Source organism: Carica papaya, chromosome 7 (assembly GCF_054855325.1).
Source record: "Carica papaya isolate Zhongbai chromosome 7, ASM5485532v1, whole genome shotgun sequence".
Lineage (NCBI taxonomy): Eukaryota > Viridiplantae > Streptophyta > Magnoliopsida > Brassicales > Caricaceae > Carica > Carica papaya.
This window is the reverse complement of record NC_142315.1, coordinates 23,160,618-23,177,321: the sequence shown is the minus strand read 5'-3', so window position 1 is coordinate 23,177,321 and position 16,704 is coordinate 23,160,618. Positions and strand designations below refer to the sequence as shown.

Genomic DNA, 16,704 nt, shown 5'->3' with positions numbered 1-16,704 from the left:
TGCGTATAAAAGGAAGAAAATGAAAAAGGGTAAAATAGAAAGAGAAGAATGAGAGAGTCCGAGAAGGTAAAGGAAGAAGGAAGGAAACAAACTGGTGTGAAATTTTAGGGAGAGTTTGAGGAAGAGGAAGATTGAGTGAACGGTTGCTGAGGAATGGGAAATGGAGGCGAGAGGTAAAAAAATGTAGAATTTCAAACTCAATTATGGTAATACTTGCCGAATCCCTTCTTTTCTAGTCTTCAATGTCTATTGATGTAATACTTGGAATTTATTTTAAAAATTAAAATTAATATATAGAAATATAAATTTTAATTTTATAAATTTTTATTTAATGTAAAAATTAAGAAAAAATAAGTGGACGATAAAATTAAAAATATTTTTAGAAAAAATAGGTGAAAATTTGGGTTCGGGGAGTATTTTGGAAAGAAAAATCGGAATTAGAGATCAAAACGTAATTTTAAAAAAATGTGCCACGTAGGACCGCCCAGTCAGCAGCCCTTACGAATCGGAGCGCGCCGCGTGGCAAGGTATGCTGACTTAGTGTCACGCGGGAGGCCACACTGGCAATCTGTGTTCCCGCGATTGGACGGTCCAAATTTGTTTCCGCACGCGTGGATAGTCCGGATCCGTTCTCTTTTTAAACACGATTGTACAGTCCAAATCAAATCGCGATGAACGGTTCAGATTTATTTTCTCTTTAAACGCGATCGGACAGTCAAGATCAAACGTGACGGATGATCCATATTAAAGGGAGACAGGTACAAATTCTCATTTCACACCGAACCCTAACCCTAACCGCCAGTGTAATGGCCCCGGAAATTAAAAGGAGATGTATTTAAAAATTCTAAGTGCGGAAGCAAAATAAAATAGATTATGGTTAACATCCCTTACACAATAACCAAAACGTATTAAAAATATGAAAGACGTATTAAAGATATGAAAGAATAAGCTAACTAAAGAAAATACTAAAAATGAATGCTATAAGGAAAACTATAAAATCTTTAGGCTTCTACTCGCCGTCTTCCTGCGGAACGGTCTCGGGAAACAAGTCCTCCTGATATGAAATGGTTAAGTAAAGAATGAGCTACACTAGCCCAGTAAAGACGTTACACTATCTCACTGTCACAGAAGTAAAAGATGGTAGAAAACAAAAACAACCAATGGAGCACAATTTGTAACAAATTCATTTATCAATAATAATACCCTTTACTTTCCACTTATCTCGGTGAGATTCATGAAAACAACTTATGAAAATAATAACATTATAAATATCATGAAATTATATGCACTCTGTAACATAACATGTGTCATACTTTTATATTTCAATCATCAGGCAACAAACTTCCTCTTTTATCAGCCTACCAGTATCCATGGGAATCCATAGGGGTTCCCGCTACACGTGAACCATTCACCTTAACAACTTAATTTCAGAGTTGTTCCCATATCTCGTCCGGTATGGGCGCCAAGATAATAAACCTCAATACCCCGTCCGATATGAAGGTGAAGCGGGCCGTCCCCATACCCCGTCTAGTATGGGCGCTAAAACATTTATAGTCTCCATACCCCGTCCGGTATGAGACAACGTTCCCGGTAAGGTTCCCTATGGACTCAGTCCGTCCACCATCTTCCAAGATATCTAGTAAGGCTGTCAACTTACCAAATTATCAATTCAATTCCATTCTTATTTATCCTTAGTCTTCGTTACCCATTCAAACATAACTATTTAAGCAAGAAATGTACATACACAAGGCAAGTATATATTAAATTCACAAAATCAAGCAGCAGTGAAGCAAACAGTGATTCATGCATTCAAAATCATAGAATAAATAAGCCACATACCGTAACACACTTAAAACTGTAAAATAAATAAAACAAGAACTGACCAAAAAATATATCAGATTCCCACTCCATTAGCAATCTTAATTAATTATACATATCTATTGATTCATAAAATACCGTTTTATCATTTATTAAACTTTAATTTCGTGATAGGAAATAGGGTAAGAGATCCTTACTTGATTTGGAGTCTAAAATTGGTTTTTCACTGCGCCTACGAGCAGTCCCTAAATTCTCTGAATTTCTCTCCGAGAACTGAAACACATTTTCTGTACCTATACATGTCCCCAAATACTCAAAATTAGACCCAGGGCCTATTCGACCAATTTCAAAATTTTGGCACAGCGGCTCTGCCGTGCTCCGGCGACGGCGTCACCGCCCGTGGTGGTGATCCGCCTCGGGTTGGCTGTTTTCGGCCGTTTTCGACTGAATTCAGCCAAACTAGCACCAGTTCCTACGAGAAAACACACGTGAGGCCCTCGGTGGGCCAAAAAAACACAAAAAATTGAGACTTACCGGCGGCGGAGCTCTCCGGTGCAGCGGCTCCTCCGGTGCGAGTCGCGATTTGGCGTTTTTCTCTGATCAACCTGTAGAGGAAGAAACAGTGGTCACAATGGTGGAAAAATTACATTGAACGGGAATTTGGAAGGGCCTCATCAGAGGCAAAAATCGAGGAAACCCACGGCGGTGCCGCTGGGCTTCGGCGGCATTTTTAGCCAATTGGCTGGTGGTTTGGTTCCGATTTGACCACAGGTGGGTTTAGAATCGAAATCCAAGCCAAGGAGAAAATTTTTACCTCATTTGATGGCTAGAAAGTGCTCCGGTGCGGCGGCGGGTGGCGGCGGTCGGTTCCTGGGGTGGCTGGGCGGTCTTCTCCAGCGAGGGCTCTGGCGGCTAGGGTTTGGGTTTGGGGTGGATGAGATTATTAATAACATTCCACTTTTAATCTGAGTCGTCCATCGTGATTTAATCTAGACCGTCCGATCACGATTAAATTAGAAATGAATCTGGGCCGTCCGTGCGCGCGTGGACAGATCTCAGCCATCCAATCGCGCGCATACGGATCGCCCACGCAGCTCCATTCCGCTTGGCCTCCCGCGTTAGCGTCTCTGCAATGCGGCATGTCCTGGTTGGCCGGGGCTGCTGACGTGGTGTAATTTTTTTAAATTACGTTTTAAGCATCGGTTTTCGATTTTCTTTTCAAAAATATCCCAAGAATCCGAATTTTCACCAATTTTTCCCAAAATTATTTTCAATTAAGTCTCAAAAATAATTTTACCCATTTTTATCATTATTATTATTTTTATTTCTATTTAATTAAATTAGACTAATTAAAACCATATATTATTACATAAATAATCATTTAATTCATATAAAATTTACAAAAAATTAAAATAAAACAAAATAATATTCATAAAAATAATAATAAATTTGGAGTGTTACAACTCTCCCTCCCTTAAGGAAATTTGGTCCCCCAAATTTCTCTCATTACTCTTGATCGAATAAATGGGGATACTGGATTTTAAAGTCTGATTCTATCTCCCATGTAGCCTCCATTGGCATGTAGTTCTGCCACACGACCTTTATAAATGATATTTCCCGGTTGCGGAGTATTCTGCTCTTTCGACCCATGATACCAACTGGTACTTCCTCATAAGATAAGTCCTCTTGCAGTGGAAGCGGTTCATGAGTCAAGACATGAGAGGGGTCCGGGTTGTACTTACGTAACATGGATACATGGAACACATTGTGGACCTTGGAGAGCTATGGAGGCAGTGTTAGTCTGTAGGTAGCAGTACCAATCCTGTCTAAGACTTCAAATGGTCCAATAAATCGGGGGTTCAGTTTTTCCCTCCTGCCGAACCTACTAATTTTCTTGAAAGGAGTGACCTTAAGGAACACCCAGTCGCCTTTCTTAAATGCTAAATCTCTCCTCCAGGTATCCGCATAACTCTTCTGCCTGCTCTGAGCCGTCTGAATGTTCTTTCTGATTTTAATTATTTTAGACGTGGTCTCCTCTACCAACTCCGGACGAAACAATTTTCTATCGTCCACTTCTTCCCAATAAATCGGCGATCTACATGGGTGCCCATATAACGCCTCATATGGAGCCATGCCAATACTCATTTGGTAGCTGTTGTTGTAGGCGAATTCTATCAGGAGCAGATGGTCGTTCCAATGGCCCCTAAAGTCAAGGACGCAAGCTCGGAGCATATCCTCAAGTGTATGGATTGTCCTTTTTGATTGTCCATCAGTCTGAGAATGGAAGGCAGTACTGAGAGATAACTTTGTCCCCATGGCTTGTTGAAAGCTACTCTAAAATCGAGAAGTAAACCTGGGGTCCCTGTCGGATACCACTGTCACTGGAACTCCATGCAATCTGACTATTTCTCGGATATACATTCTTGCCGACTTGTCTAAGGGATCGGTCATCCTGATGGCTAAGAAGTGGGAAGACTTGGTAAGCCGGTCAACAATTATCCAGATGGCGTCATGTCCTGAACGTGCCTTGAGTAATCCCGTTACGAATTCCATTGTGATATGTTCCCACTTCCACTCCGGGATCGGTAAAGGCTGAAATAACCCGCCTGGGCGCTGATGCTCTTCCTTGACCTGCTGACATACCAAGCATTTAGATACAAAGTCAGCTATGTCCCTCTTCATCCTATTCCACCAAAACCGGGGTCGCATGCTTTGGTACATTTTGGTGCTTCCGGGATATATGGCGAACTTTGAGCTATGGGACTCTGTCATGACGTCTCTCTTTAACTCACTGTCGTCTGGGACACACACCCTGTCCTGGAACCAGAGTAACCATCGGTAGAGACTCAGAATTCTGAGCTCATTCCCTGTTCTGCATCAATCTTGTGGGCTACTAGGGCGGGGTCAAGTAAATGGGCTTCCCTTATTCTCTGGATTAACTCAGGCTGGACGGTCAGGCGACCCAAACATGTGACTCTCTTCAGGTCCTGAAGTCGAACCTGTTGTATGACCCTGATTTTCCTATATTCTGAAACCATCACATGGGCTAAGATACCTGCACTTTTCCTGCTGAGAGCATCTGCCACCACGTTGCCCTTACCCGGATGGTACAAGATATCATAATCATATTCTTTAAGGAGTTCCATCCACCTTCTCTGACGCATGTTGAGATCCTTTTGAGTGAATATGTGTTTTAAACTCTTATGATCGGTATAGATCTGAAAGGTCTCTTCGTATAAATAATGGCATCAGGACACGACCCATATGCTATAACCTTTCCATGCTGCATCAGGACACGACCCAAGCCCAGATAGGAGGCATCACTATAAACTGTATATCTTCCCAATCCACTCGGTAAAGCCAGCACAGGTGCAGTGGTCAGCCACTTCTTTAATTCTGAAAAACTTCTTTCGCAGTCCTCATTCCACTCAAACTTGGCATTCTTCTTTGTGAGTCGAGTTAGAGGAGCTGCTAGACTGGAGAATCTTTCAACGAACCTGCGGTAATAACCTGCCATTCCCAGGAAGCTACGAATTTCCTTAACTGATGTCAGCTTCTTCCAGCCAAGTACCGCTTCAACCTTTTCAGGATTCACTGATACCCCTTCCTTCGATATGATGTATCCTAGGAAGGCGGTCTGCTCAAGCCAGAATCCATACTTACTCAACTTCGCATATAACCTCTTGTTTCTAAGGACCTGCAAAACTTGGGCAAGATGGTGAGCATGTTCTTCTCTGCTTTTTGAGTAAACTAAGATATCATCATGAACACGATGACAAATTGCGCGTCTCTGCCATGCGGTTTGACCTGGTTGGCCGGGGCTACTGACCGGGCTGCTGACATGGCGTAATTTTTTTAAATTGCGTTTTAACCCTCGATTTTTTATTTTCTTTTCAAAAACACCACTAGAATCCGAATTTTCACCTATTTTTCTCAAAATTATTTTCAATTAAGTCCCAAAAATAATTTTACCCATTTTTATCATTATTATTATTTTTATTTCCATTTAATTAAATTAGACTAATTAAAACTATATATTATTACATAAATAATCATTTAATTCATATAAAATTTACAAAAAATTAAAATAAAACAAAATAATATTCATAAAAATAATAATAAATTTGGGGTGTTACAGCCAGCCCCCTGCTGGAGAAGAAGAACCAGTCGTCGGAAAAGGGAGCCGACCGCTGCCCGTCGCCACACCGGAGCCACCTCCGATCGCCCAAAAAGGTAAATTTTTTTTTTATTTGCACAAAATTTGATTTTGAAAATCCTCATGACCAAATCGGAGTAAAAGAACTAGCAGATGAGTTAGAAACCGCGGCTAAAGCTCGGCAGCGCTGCAGCGGGAAAAACCAAAAATTACCTCCGATGAGGTCCTTCTCGATTCTCATTTCATGTAATTTTTTCACCATTGTATTCACCATAATATTTTCTATAGGTTGACCGAAGAAAAACACCCAACTGCGAAGGTGAGACAGTAGAGCCGTCGCACCGAAAAACTCCGTCGCAGCACTAGAAAGCTTCGCCACCGGTAAGTTTACATTTTTCGATTTTTCAGCCAATCGAGGCCCTTTAACGTATTTTCTTGCAGGGATGAATATAAAACTGGTTGAAATCAGTCAAAATTGGCCAAAAATGGTCAGTCCGAGGCAAACCACCATCGCAGACAGTGGTGCCATGCCAGAATTTTGAAATTGGCCAAAAAATGTCTTTAACACTGATTTTTGAATTTTTGGAGTATTTCTAGGTACTTAAAACGTGTTTCAATCTTTGCAGAAAAATTTATGAAACCTGGAGACCGTTAGTAGACACAGTTGAAAGTTTAGTGTTTCGGACACTGATTCGGGTAAGAATCACTCACCGTATTCTCTATTATGGAATTGAAGTTTAATTATAAATAATACGGTATTTTGCATAATTTGAAAATTCTCAATAATTAATTACAAGTTACTAATGGAGACGGAACCGGTTACTTATAACTGTTTATTCTGTTTTAACTAATTGATTGATTTTATAATTTTAAATACATGATAATATACTGGAGTTAGTAAGATGATTTTGAACACCCCCATGGCCAAATCAGAGCAAAATGACTAACGGATGAGCCAGAAACCGCGGGTAAAGCCCGGCACCGCTGCCGCGGGAAAAACTAAAAATTGCCTCCGATTAGGCCCTTCCCGATTTTCGTTTCGTGTGATTTTTTCACAATTATATTTACCATTCTATTTTTTATAGGTTGACCGAAGAAAAACACCCAACTACGAAGGTGAGTAAGTGGAGCCGCCGCACCGGAAAACTCCACCGTCGCACCGAAAAACTCTGCCGCCAGTAAGTTTATATTTTTCGACCTTTTCGGCCAACCCAGACCCTTTAATGTATTTTCTTGCAGGGATGAGTATAAAACCGGCCGAAATCGGCCAAAAATGACCGAAAACAGTCAGTTCGAGGCAAACCGCCACCGCGGGCGACAGTGCCATCACCGGAGCACGACAGTGCTGCCATGCTAGAATTTTAAAATTGGCTGGAAAAGATCTTTAACACCGATTTTTAGATTTTTGGAGTATTTTTAGATACTTAAAATGTGTTTCAATCTTCGCAGAAAAATTTAGGAAACCTGAAGACCACTAGTAGGTACAGTTGAAAGTTTAGTGTTTCAGACACTGATTCGAGTAAGAATTCCTCACCTTATTCTCTGTTATAAAATTAAATTTTAATTATAAATAATACGATATTTTGTATAATTTGGAAAACCTCAATAATTAATTACAGGTTACTAATGAAGATGAAACCGGTTACTTATCACTGTTTATCCTGTTTTAACTAATTGATTGATTTTATAATTTTAAATGCATGATAATACGCTGGAGTTGGTAAGATAATTTTGAACACTCCCATGGCAAAATCGGAGCAAAAGGACTAGTGAATGAGCCGGAAACCACGGGTAAAGCCCGACGGCGCCGCCGCAGGAAAAACTAAAAATTACCTCCGATGAGGCCCTTCCTAATTCCAATTTCGTGTGATTTTTTTACTATTGTATTCATCATTCTGTTTTCTATAGGTTGACCGAAGAAAAATACCCAACTGGGAAGGTGAGCTAGTGGAGCCGCTACACCGGAAAACTCCGCTGCCGGTAAGTTTATAGTTTTTGACTTTTTCGGCCAATCGAGGCCCTTTAACATATTTTCTCGCATAGATGAGTATAAAATCGATCAAAATCGGCCAAAACTGACCAAAAGCGGTCAGTCCGAGGCAAACCGCCGCCAGGGGCGGCAGTGCCATCGCCGGAGCACAATGGTGGTGCCGTGCTGGAATTTTAAAATTGACCAGAAAAGGTCTTTAACACTGATTTTTAGATTTTTAGAGTATTTCTAGGTACTTAAAATGTGTTTCAATCTTCACAGAAAAATTTAGGAAACCTGGGGACCGCTAGTAGACACAGCTAAAAATTTAGTGTTTCGGACATTGATTCAGGTAAGAATCTCTTACCTTATTGAAGTTTAATTATAAATAATAAGGCATTTTGTGTAATTTAAAAAATCTTGATAATTAATTACAAGTTACTAATGGAGACAGAATCGGTTACTTATCACTGTTTATCATGTTTTAACTAATTGATTGATTTTACAATTTTAAATGCATGATAATACACTGGAGTTAGTAAGATGATTTTGAACACCTCCATGGCCAAATCGGAGCAAAAGGACTGACAGATAAGTCGAAAACTGTGGGTAAAGCCCGGCGCGGGCATCGCAGGAAAAACTAAAAATCACCTCCGATGAGGCCCTTCTCGATTCCCATTTCATGTGATTGTTTCACCATTGTATTCATCATTCTATTTTGTATAGGTTGATCAAAGAAAAATACACAACTGCAAAGATGAGCCAGCGGAGTCACCGCACTAAAAAATTTGACCACTGCACCGAAAAACTCTGCCACTGGTAAGTTTATATTTTTCGACTTTTTTGGCCAAATGAGGTTCTTTAATGTGTTTTCTTGCAGCGATGAGTATAAAACCAGCTGAAATCGGCTAAAACTGGCCGAAAGCGATCAATCCGAGGCAAACTACCGTTGTGGGCGGCGGTGCCATTGCTGGAGCACGACGGTGCTGCCGTGCCGAAATTTTGAAATTGATCGAAAAAAGTCTTTAATTATGTTTTAACTGATTGATTGATTTTACAATTTTAAATGCATGATAATACGCTGGAGTTGGTAAGATGATTTTGAACACCCCTATGGCCAAATCAAAGCAAAAAGATTGGTGGATGAGCTGAAAATTGTGGGTAAAGCTCGGTGCCGCCGCTGCAGGAAAAATAAAAAATTGCCTTCGATAAGGTCCTTCCTAATTCCCGTTTTGTGTGTTTTTTTCACCATTGTATTCACCATTCTGTTTTATATAGGTTGACCAAAGAGAAACACCAACTGCGAAGGTGAGCTAGTGGAGCCGCCGCACCGAAAAACTCCACCGCTGGTAAGTTTACAGTTTTCAACTTTTTCGACCAAACAAGGCCTTTAATGTATTTTCTCACAGGGATTAGTATAAAATCGGTCGAAATCAGCCAAAACTTGTCAAAAATAGTCAGTCCGAGTCAAACCGCCGCTGCAGGTAGCGGTGCTGCCGTGCCAAAATTTAGAAATTGGCCGAAAAAGATCTTTAACACTGATTTTTGGAGTATTTTTAGGTATTTAAAACGTGTTTCAATCTTCGCAGGAAAAGTTAGAAAACTCGGGGACCGTTAGTAGGCACAGCTGAAAGTTTAGTGTTTCAGACACCGATTCATGTAAAAATCTCTCACCTTATTCTCTGTTATGGAATTGAAGTTTAATTATAAATAATACGACATTTTGTGTAATTTAGAAAATTTTGATAATTAATACAGGTTACTAATGGAGACAGAACCAGTTACTTATCATTGTTTATCCTGTTTTAGTTGATTGATTGATTTTACAATTTTAAATGCATGATAATATGCTGGAGTTGGTAAGATGATTCAGTTGTGTTTCCTTGATGCATGTATTGCTTATTTTGCATGATTTATAGTTAAATTATAAAACTGAAAATTAAATGTAAATAGAGAATTGCTTGATTAAGTGAATGAATGAATGGTAGCCTTACTGGATATCCTGAGAGATGGTGGACAGACCGGGTGTATAGAAAATCCAACCGTGAACATTCTCTTATACCGGACGGGGTATTAAGAATTTGTATTTTGGCGCTCATACTGGATGAGGTATGAGAACGACTAGTTAGTTAACAATATTGAATAAGGATTCACGCATAGTGGGGACATTCCTATAAATCTCTATAAATACCAGTAGATAGATAAAAATGAAAAGTTGTTCTGCTTAATTGAATATGATATTATGATATTATTTGTGTTATTGCCCCTATAGGTCAGTTTTGAAAATCTCGCCACGGTAAGTATACAATAAATGATTTTATTTATGATAAATGAATTTACTTAAATTAAGAGCTCCATTAGTTGTTTTTATGATTTTTACCAACATTCATTTCTGTATCAATGAGTAGTGTGACATTCTTACTGGATTAGTGTAGATCACTATTTCATTAACCATTTTATATCAAGAGGACCAAGATCCAGATCTCGATCCACAAGATGGTTGCGAATAAGATGTCCAATTGTTTACTTTTTATTTATTTCTTTGATTTTTCGTTGTTCTTTTAGAAATGTCATTCTTGTAACCCTATTGAGTATTCTAAATTATTGTGTAAGAAATATAAACTCTACATTTATTATTTCTCTTCCGCATTCAATTTATAATTTATTTCTTTTAAAATTTTGGACTGTTACAATTGAGTCATGTGAACAAGAGATAGTCATGTGAGAGACACAAAATTGAGCCAGAGACACCAGGCTGATGTCGTTTGGGAGTAGGATTAGTTTGGCAGAAAGGTAGGATATGACTGAATGAGTGTGGGTGGGGAGCTGGAGCTGAATGCACATAAGGTAGGTTAGGACAAAGTCATAGAAATTGAGGAAAAGAGTGAGGTAGTGTGGTAGGAGGGAAGGGATGAGAGTGCGATGATCTCAGTTAGTGTGTGCGTGGCCTTCATAGGTCAGTTTGGATAATTGTATGACATGCGTGTGTATGTGTGTGGCTTTTACAGAAGGTGCGTGCAGTTTGGGGTAGCCTCTGTAGGTCGTGAGATGTGTGGTATGCCTTGTGTGTGTGTGTGGCTTCACAAGCCAGGTTTCTTGCAGGTTCAGTGTGGATTGGGGACATGTTTTATAAGTCAGTGTGAGTGGCCTTTCCAGGCCGGAGTGGTAATGTGGCCTTTACAGGTCGTTAGTTCCAGTTTTGAAATGAATGGTGGACTGGTTGATGTATGTGGATGGCCTCTCCAGACCAGAGTGGAAGTGTGGTGTGTGTGTGGTCTGAAGAGGCCAGATGTTATTAAAACTGACGCAGTGCAAGGGTTATGTGTGAGTGGTGTGTTTGTGGCTCTGCTGGGCCGGTGGTTGCTGGTTTTAGAGTGTTGATATGGATGGAATGAAGTATATGTGTGAGTGATCATTTAATGGCCGGTGTATGTGTATACTGGTATGGTTGTGTGTGTGTGTGGCTCTTCTGGGCTGGTGGTTGCTAGTTTTAGAGTGTTGATATAGGTGGAACGTAGTGTGTGTGTGTGTGAGTGGACAATTAATGGTCGGTGTATGTGTGTTCTAGTGTTATTAGTTGTGATGGTGTGGTCATTCGGTGGCCGCGGATGACAGAGGTGAGTGCTAGGGACGCTCGACGTCCGATGGGAGCATCTAAAAAGGATTATGGTCAGGTAGTCTGTCTGGTTGAGCGAAATGGCGGAAGGGATCCTCTTGGGGTGAGTTATGGTACTGTAGGAGGGGAATAGGCATAGCAACTGAAAGTGGAAGGGGTAGGGGTATCGGGATAGGAATTTAACCAATTTCTATTGTTTAATTTCAAGTTCTACATTTGTTTTACTAGACCTATTTATGCTCATTATTTTTATTTTCAGATGTGTCAAAATAAGAGATTGAATCAGAATACCTAGCAATGGAACATACCACTTAAGGAGGGAGTGATTGTTAGTATGAGATGTTTTTCTCAATAATAACATAAATGTATACACCCTATTGTAGTTGAGACTAGAAGCGTACAATATAGAGTATCATCTTGATTGATCATGGATTCTTTAAGCGTTACTGGAAAGATATTTTGTATATTTTGATGAATAGGATGATGTGTCTTAGTCGCATGATGCATGTTGTCTTGAGGTGAGATAACACGATACGATAACGTCTCCCTAGTTAGGATGGGGGCGTTACAAACTAAACCAGCTTGATACAGGTTTTGAATTTTAAAAGAGAATTTGAGATTCGAAAAATGAATAAATTAGAAGATATCAAAGAATAGTTAACAAAATTAAATTGCTTGGTGAAGTGTTTTCAAACAATGGAATTATTGAAATAATTCTTGTTTTTATCATTTAAAGAGTTTAAGAATTTCTAAAAAATTACAGTTGTAAAATTAATCAATGTTTTGCAAGTCGTGAAGCAAAGAAAAGCAATTGGAGGTGAAAAAATAATAGAAGCTCAAGATGTCAAAAATCTTTGTCAATAACAAAAAACAAAAAATTTTCACTATACTAAGCATGCCAAAAAGACAAAGATGATGAAAAATTGTTAGCATAAAAATAATCGTAATATTTTAATTGTAAAAGATTTGGACATGTACCAAAAATTATTCATTTTTTTCTTTTTAAAATCGGAGAAAAGTGCTCCACAAAAAATGATAATAAATTTTGATAAAAAATGCATCAATAATAAAAGAAAAATATTTTAAAATATAAAAATTAAACAAAATATTGTACAGATGCGTTTTAACAAGATGATAATTTATTTTATTTAAAAGTAGTTTATATGCTGTAAATATCCTTTAAAGACACGGGGCTTGTGTTGTCAATTTTAAATTAATAGAAATTCAGGCTTTTTTTTCCACCAAATTTTTGTACACTGAAAACTACAGATCCATATATGCAAGTTTTCTTACCTTCTCTCAACTGCTTCGAAAACCAGTCAATTACGCATTGAATTTGATTCCCACTTTTTATAAATGGCCAAAACCAAGACTGAACAACACCATTAATTTCATTTTTTGGAATATGAAGCTGGTGGGACCAATAATACCCCTAAAATATCTAACTTGTCTAGTTGCCGTCAACACCAGCAACTCAATAAATTCCAATCAACTCAACAAACCATATCAAGTCAGTTTCTCCAACCTTGGTTTTTTGAGTTCTTGAATTGTCGTCGCTTAATTCTATTCAAGGATCTCTAATACATAAGCACTAAAGATAAGAATGCAAGAATATTTTAAGGGAAGAAAATATGATATATATTATTCAAGTGTATAGACAGAGCAAGGCTGATATATCTGCGCTTATGTCTCCACAAAACAAACCAAAATGTAGCATAGAATGCTATACAACATAAACAGAAGCTGAAGAAGAGAAATCAAAAGCAAGAATAATAATAATAATCACTACCACCTCCTAAGCAGCTCTAATTATATCCCAGTCACAAAGCTAGATGGCTAGGTAATTGTGGAAATAAAACAATTAATTAAAAACCTCAAGGCTTCCATCCGGCTCTGTAAGCATTATCTCGCCTGTTGTTCCGGAAGGCACAGCAGCCTACAGAGTAGACAATGATGAGGAAGATGAGGAAGACAATGTTGACAATAGCGACCTTCTTCCACGAGTTCTTGATGTTGTCAAGAAGTCCAGCCTTGCAGGCTTGGCAGTTGAAGCAGAGAATGTTTGGATCGTTCTGCCATGCATCACAATCCGTGTTGTTGAATGGCCCGGTGGTTTTGGTCCAGGTTGTTGGGTTCTGAAAGGTGAAGTCACAGTCATTTGATGGCTTGCAGCAACCGGACTGTCAATAAACAAACAACATCCATTGTCAGTTCACTACCCAAATTCAGTGTATCTCAGAAACCCAGTACCCAGATATATAGATTTACATACACGTACACATATATGCATACACAAACCCAGAATAGACGCAAATAAAATATAAACACATAACAGATAGCATACACTCAGAATAAAAATAGAGAAGAATGCTAATCTTAACCCTCTACACACATAAATCATACACAAAACCCAGTAAAGAGCCATAGATATATGCACATAACAAATAAGACAGACTTAAAACAACACCGGAGAAGCATGCTACTCTTAACCCCAAAAAAAGTTGGCGCAAAGAAATATTGTGAACTCTGAAAGGTTAATGAATCATTGTATCAAAGAATTGGGAATCCAATTATGAGTTTATTTCTGCAATAAAAAAACTGAGTAAATTCGTTTCTGTGATCTGCAACTTGATCATGGAGCCACATAGATTACAGAGCAAACAAGATAATAAAGTAGAATGAAGGTCATTAGTTGAAATCCACTTATGCCCTTGATATGGTCAAAAAGTTTTTCCTACGAGAAATCAGTCTTTTTCATGAAAACTTGAATTTTATTGAACAAAAGATTCAGGTTATGGAGCAAAAGATTATGTTTCCAGATAAAGTTAACTCTAAATATCAAAATAGAAATTTACGATGACCTTTAATCTCACAAAAAATATGTTATCTGAAAGGAGAATATAAAAGAAAAACAAAAAGACACACAACTTTTTAATAAAGAACAGACAGAATCTTTTTCTTTAAAATTGAGGCTCTGACCTTAATCCAAATTCAAAAACTATGCCAAGACACAAACAATCGCACTTTGGAAAACACCCATATGCAACTCTCATTTGGTTGCCTAACTATGGAAGTGGGATAGAGAAGTTAAATTGAGATCTCAAACAATTGAATCAAAACCCAAAATTCACGTGTTAGGAAGATAAGGTAAACACAGATCTGAGAAGATTGAACCCACATAAAAATTGATAATCATTTCACAAAGACCAGCAAAAACCCATAGATGAAAGGTTTTCCGAATTGTAATCTCAGATCCCAAACAGGTGTAAAGAGAAGAAATGAATCCATACCTGAATAGACGTCAACTGCTCGCTGAAGAAGTCGTTAACAGTATCACTAGCAAACCTATCATGGAACTCGGTGCAGACCTTGCTGTCGATCAAGCAACTCTTGATCTTGTTCCAGTTCTTGGCGTTGCTCACTCTTTTTTGAAGCCAATTCGAGTAATCACCAAGCCTGTACTCCTTATACCCTTTACCAGACAACACCTCACCCGCACCCTTGTTGGTAACGACGAAAGCGAAGATGGTGAAGCAGAAAACGAGTACAATCAGCAAGAACATGACAACTAGGTAAAGCCAGAGCAGCCATGAAACTCTGCAGCAGGCACCGATGAGTCCGGCGAGGGAGACCAGAAGGAGGAAGACGCCGAGCACAATCACCGGCTTATCAAGAAATTTCTCGCATTCGCTGGCGCCATTCTTGCTCAGCCAGATTCCACCCGCAAGAATCGGGATGGAGAGTAGAAACGTTAGAAAATTAAGAATCCCGACGAGGTTGTTGCTGAGACGAAACATGACGGTGCGAGGCGGTTGTTTGGGTAGCGAGAAAAGGAAGGGAAAGCGAAGGAAGTTTGCGAAAGCGAAAAATACCTAGAGAGAAAAAACAGGAAATCGGAACAAAAGATTATGATGGAGATGATGAGAGGAGAAGAAGATGGAGATAGGTTTTATACGTGTATTTGCGCGTCAAAATACTGATTCTCGTGTTCGATTTAGGAACGGAACCGACTGAAATGTAGAGGTTGCAGTGAAGGTTCGTTTGACTAGTATGACGGATTAGGAGAGTAACGGATTTGTAAACTATTGATTTCCTACGCGCTTAACGCGTTTACCGCAACTTATGTATACTCGCGTCTATACGACGCCAACTAAGCAGGGGGTTGATGAAAATTCCAGATTTGACACAGAAAAATCTTTTGAACCCAAAAAATGTTTTAATTATTAAGGTGTTACGTCACAATTGATAATACATAAATTATTTTTATTAGATGTTATTTTATATTAAACAAATTAAAAACTATAATATTTAGTTTAAAAAATATATAATTACTATAATTATGGGTTAATAGTCACTTCTAAGATAAAAATTAAATTATTTAATTTATAAATATAAATAATTATTGTAGTCATCGCTCACTTGTATTTAACTCATATAATTTATTATTTTATTAATTTAATATAATATTTTATTTAATTAGATAAAAAATTTAATTTATTAATATGCTAGTAAAATTAAAATAATTAATTTAAATAAATTTTAAAAAATATAATTTATGATTATTTCAAAATTACTGCTGTGTTTGGAATTAATTAAAATTTTTAAATATATATGTAATTCTTAACTACTATTTATGAATTATACTTTTTATTTATGGTGCCCCAAAAATCAAGCTGTTTTAATTTTTTTTTAAAAAAAAATTTTAATGTCAATCGACGATTTATAATTTTGTTCAAATATTATTTTTAACATAAAGTGTGTGAATTTCTTTCCATTTAAGAATTTTCAAACCAAACATAAACAGATATGCCGTGTAAAATCAATCTCCTCTAACACCTTTACGCGTGGAATTGAAATTTCCAGGTTCAAATTTTTTTCTTGTTTTCCTAGAAAATTAATTAGCTGTAATTATAAAAATAAATAATAATTACTTAAAAAAATAAACAAAACAAAAACAAACTATTTAAATTTAGACTTTGTGCTTTGGTTTTGGCCTTCTATCTATATGTATGCATTTAAATTAATATTATAATATTTTTTATGATATATATAGATTATACATGTGATAGTTTGAAAATATTTCTGATTTTATTTTTTATATTTGATATATTTAATTTAAGTTTATATGTGTGTGAAAGTATATAA

General features: G+C 37.8%; 1 protein-coding gene across 1 annotated transcript; it reads right to left on the bottom strand.

Moving 5' to 3' along the window:
- Positions 1-13,173: 13,173 nt before the first annotated feature.
- LOC110809199 (tetraspanin-8-like) lies at positions 13,174-15,546 on the bottom strand. The gene is made up of 2 exons (XM_022034953.2): positions 14,850-15,546; positions 13,174-13,739 (listed from the first exon to the last, which is right to left on the bottom strand). The coding sequence occupies exons 1-2, from the start codon at positions 15,354-15,356 to the stop codon at positions 13,434-13,436; spliced, it is 813 nt and encodes a 270-aa protein (XP_021890645.1). The 5' UTR covers positions 15,357-15,546; the 3' UTR covers positions 13,174-13,433.
- Positions 15,547-16,704: the final 1,158 nt, after the last annotated feature.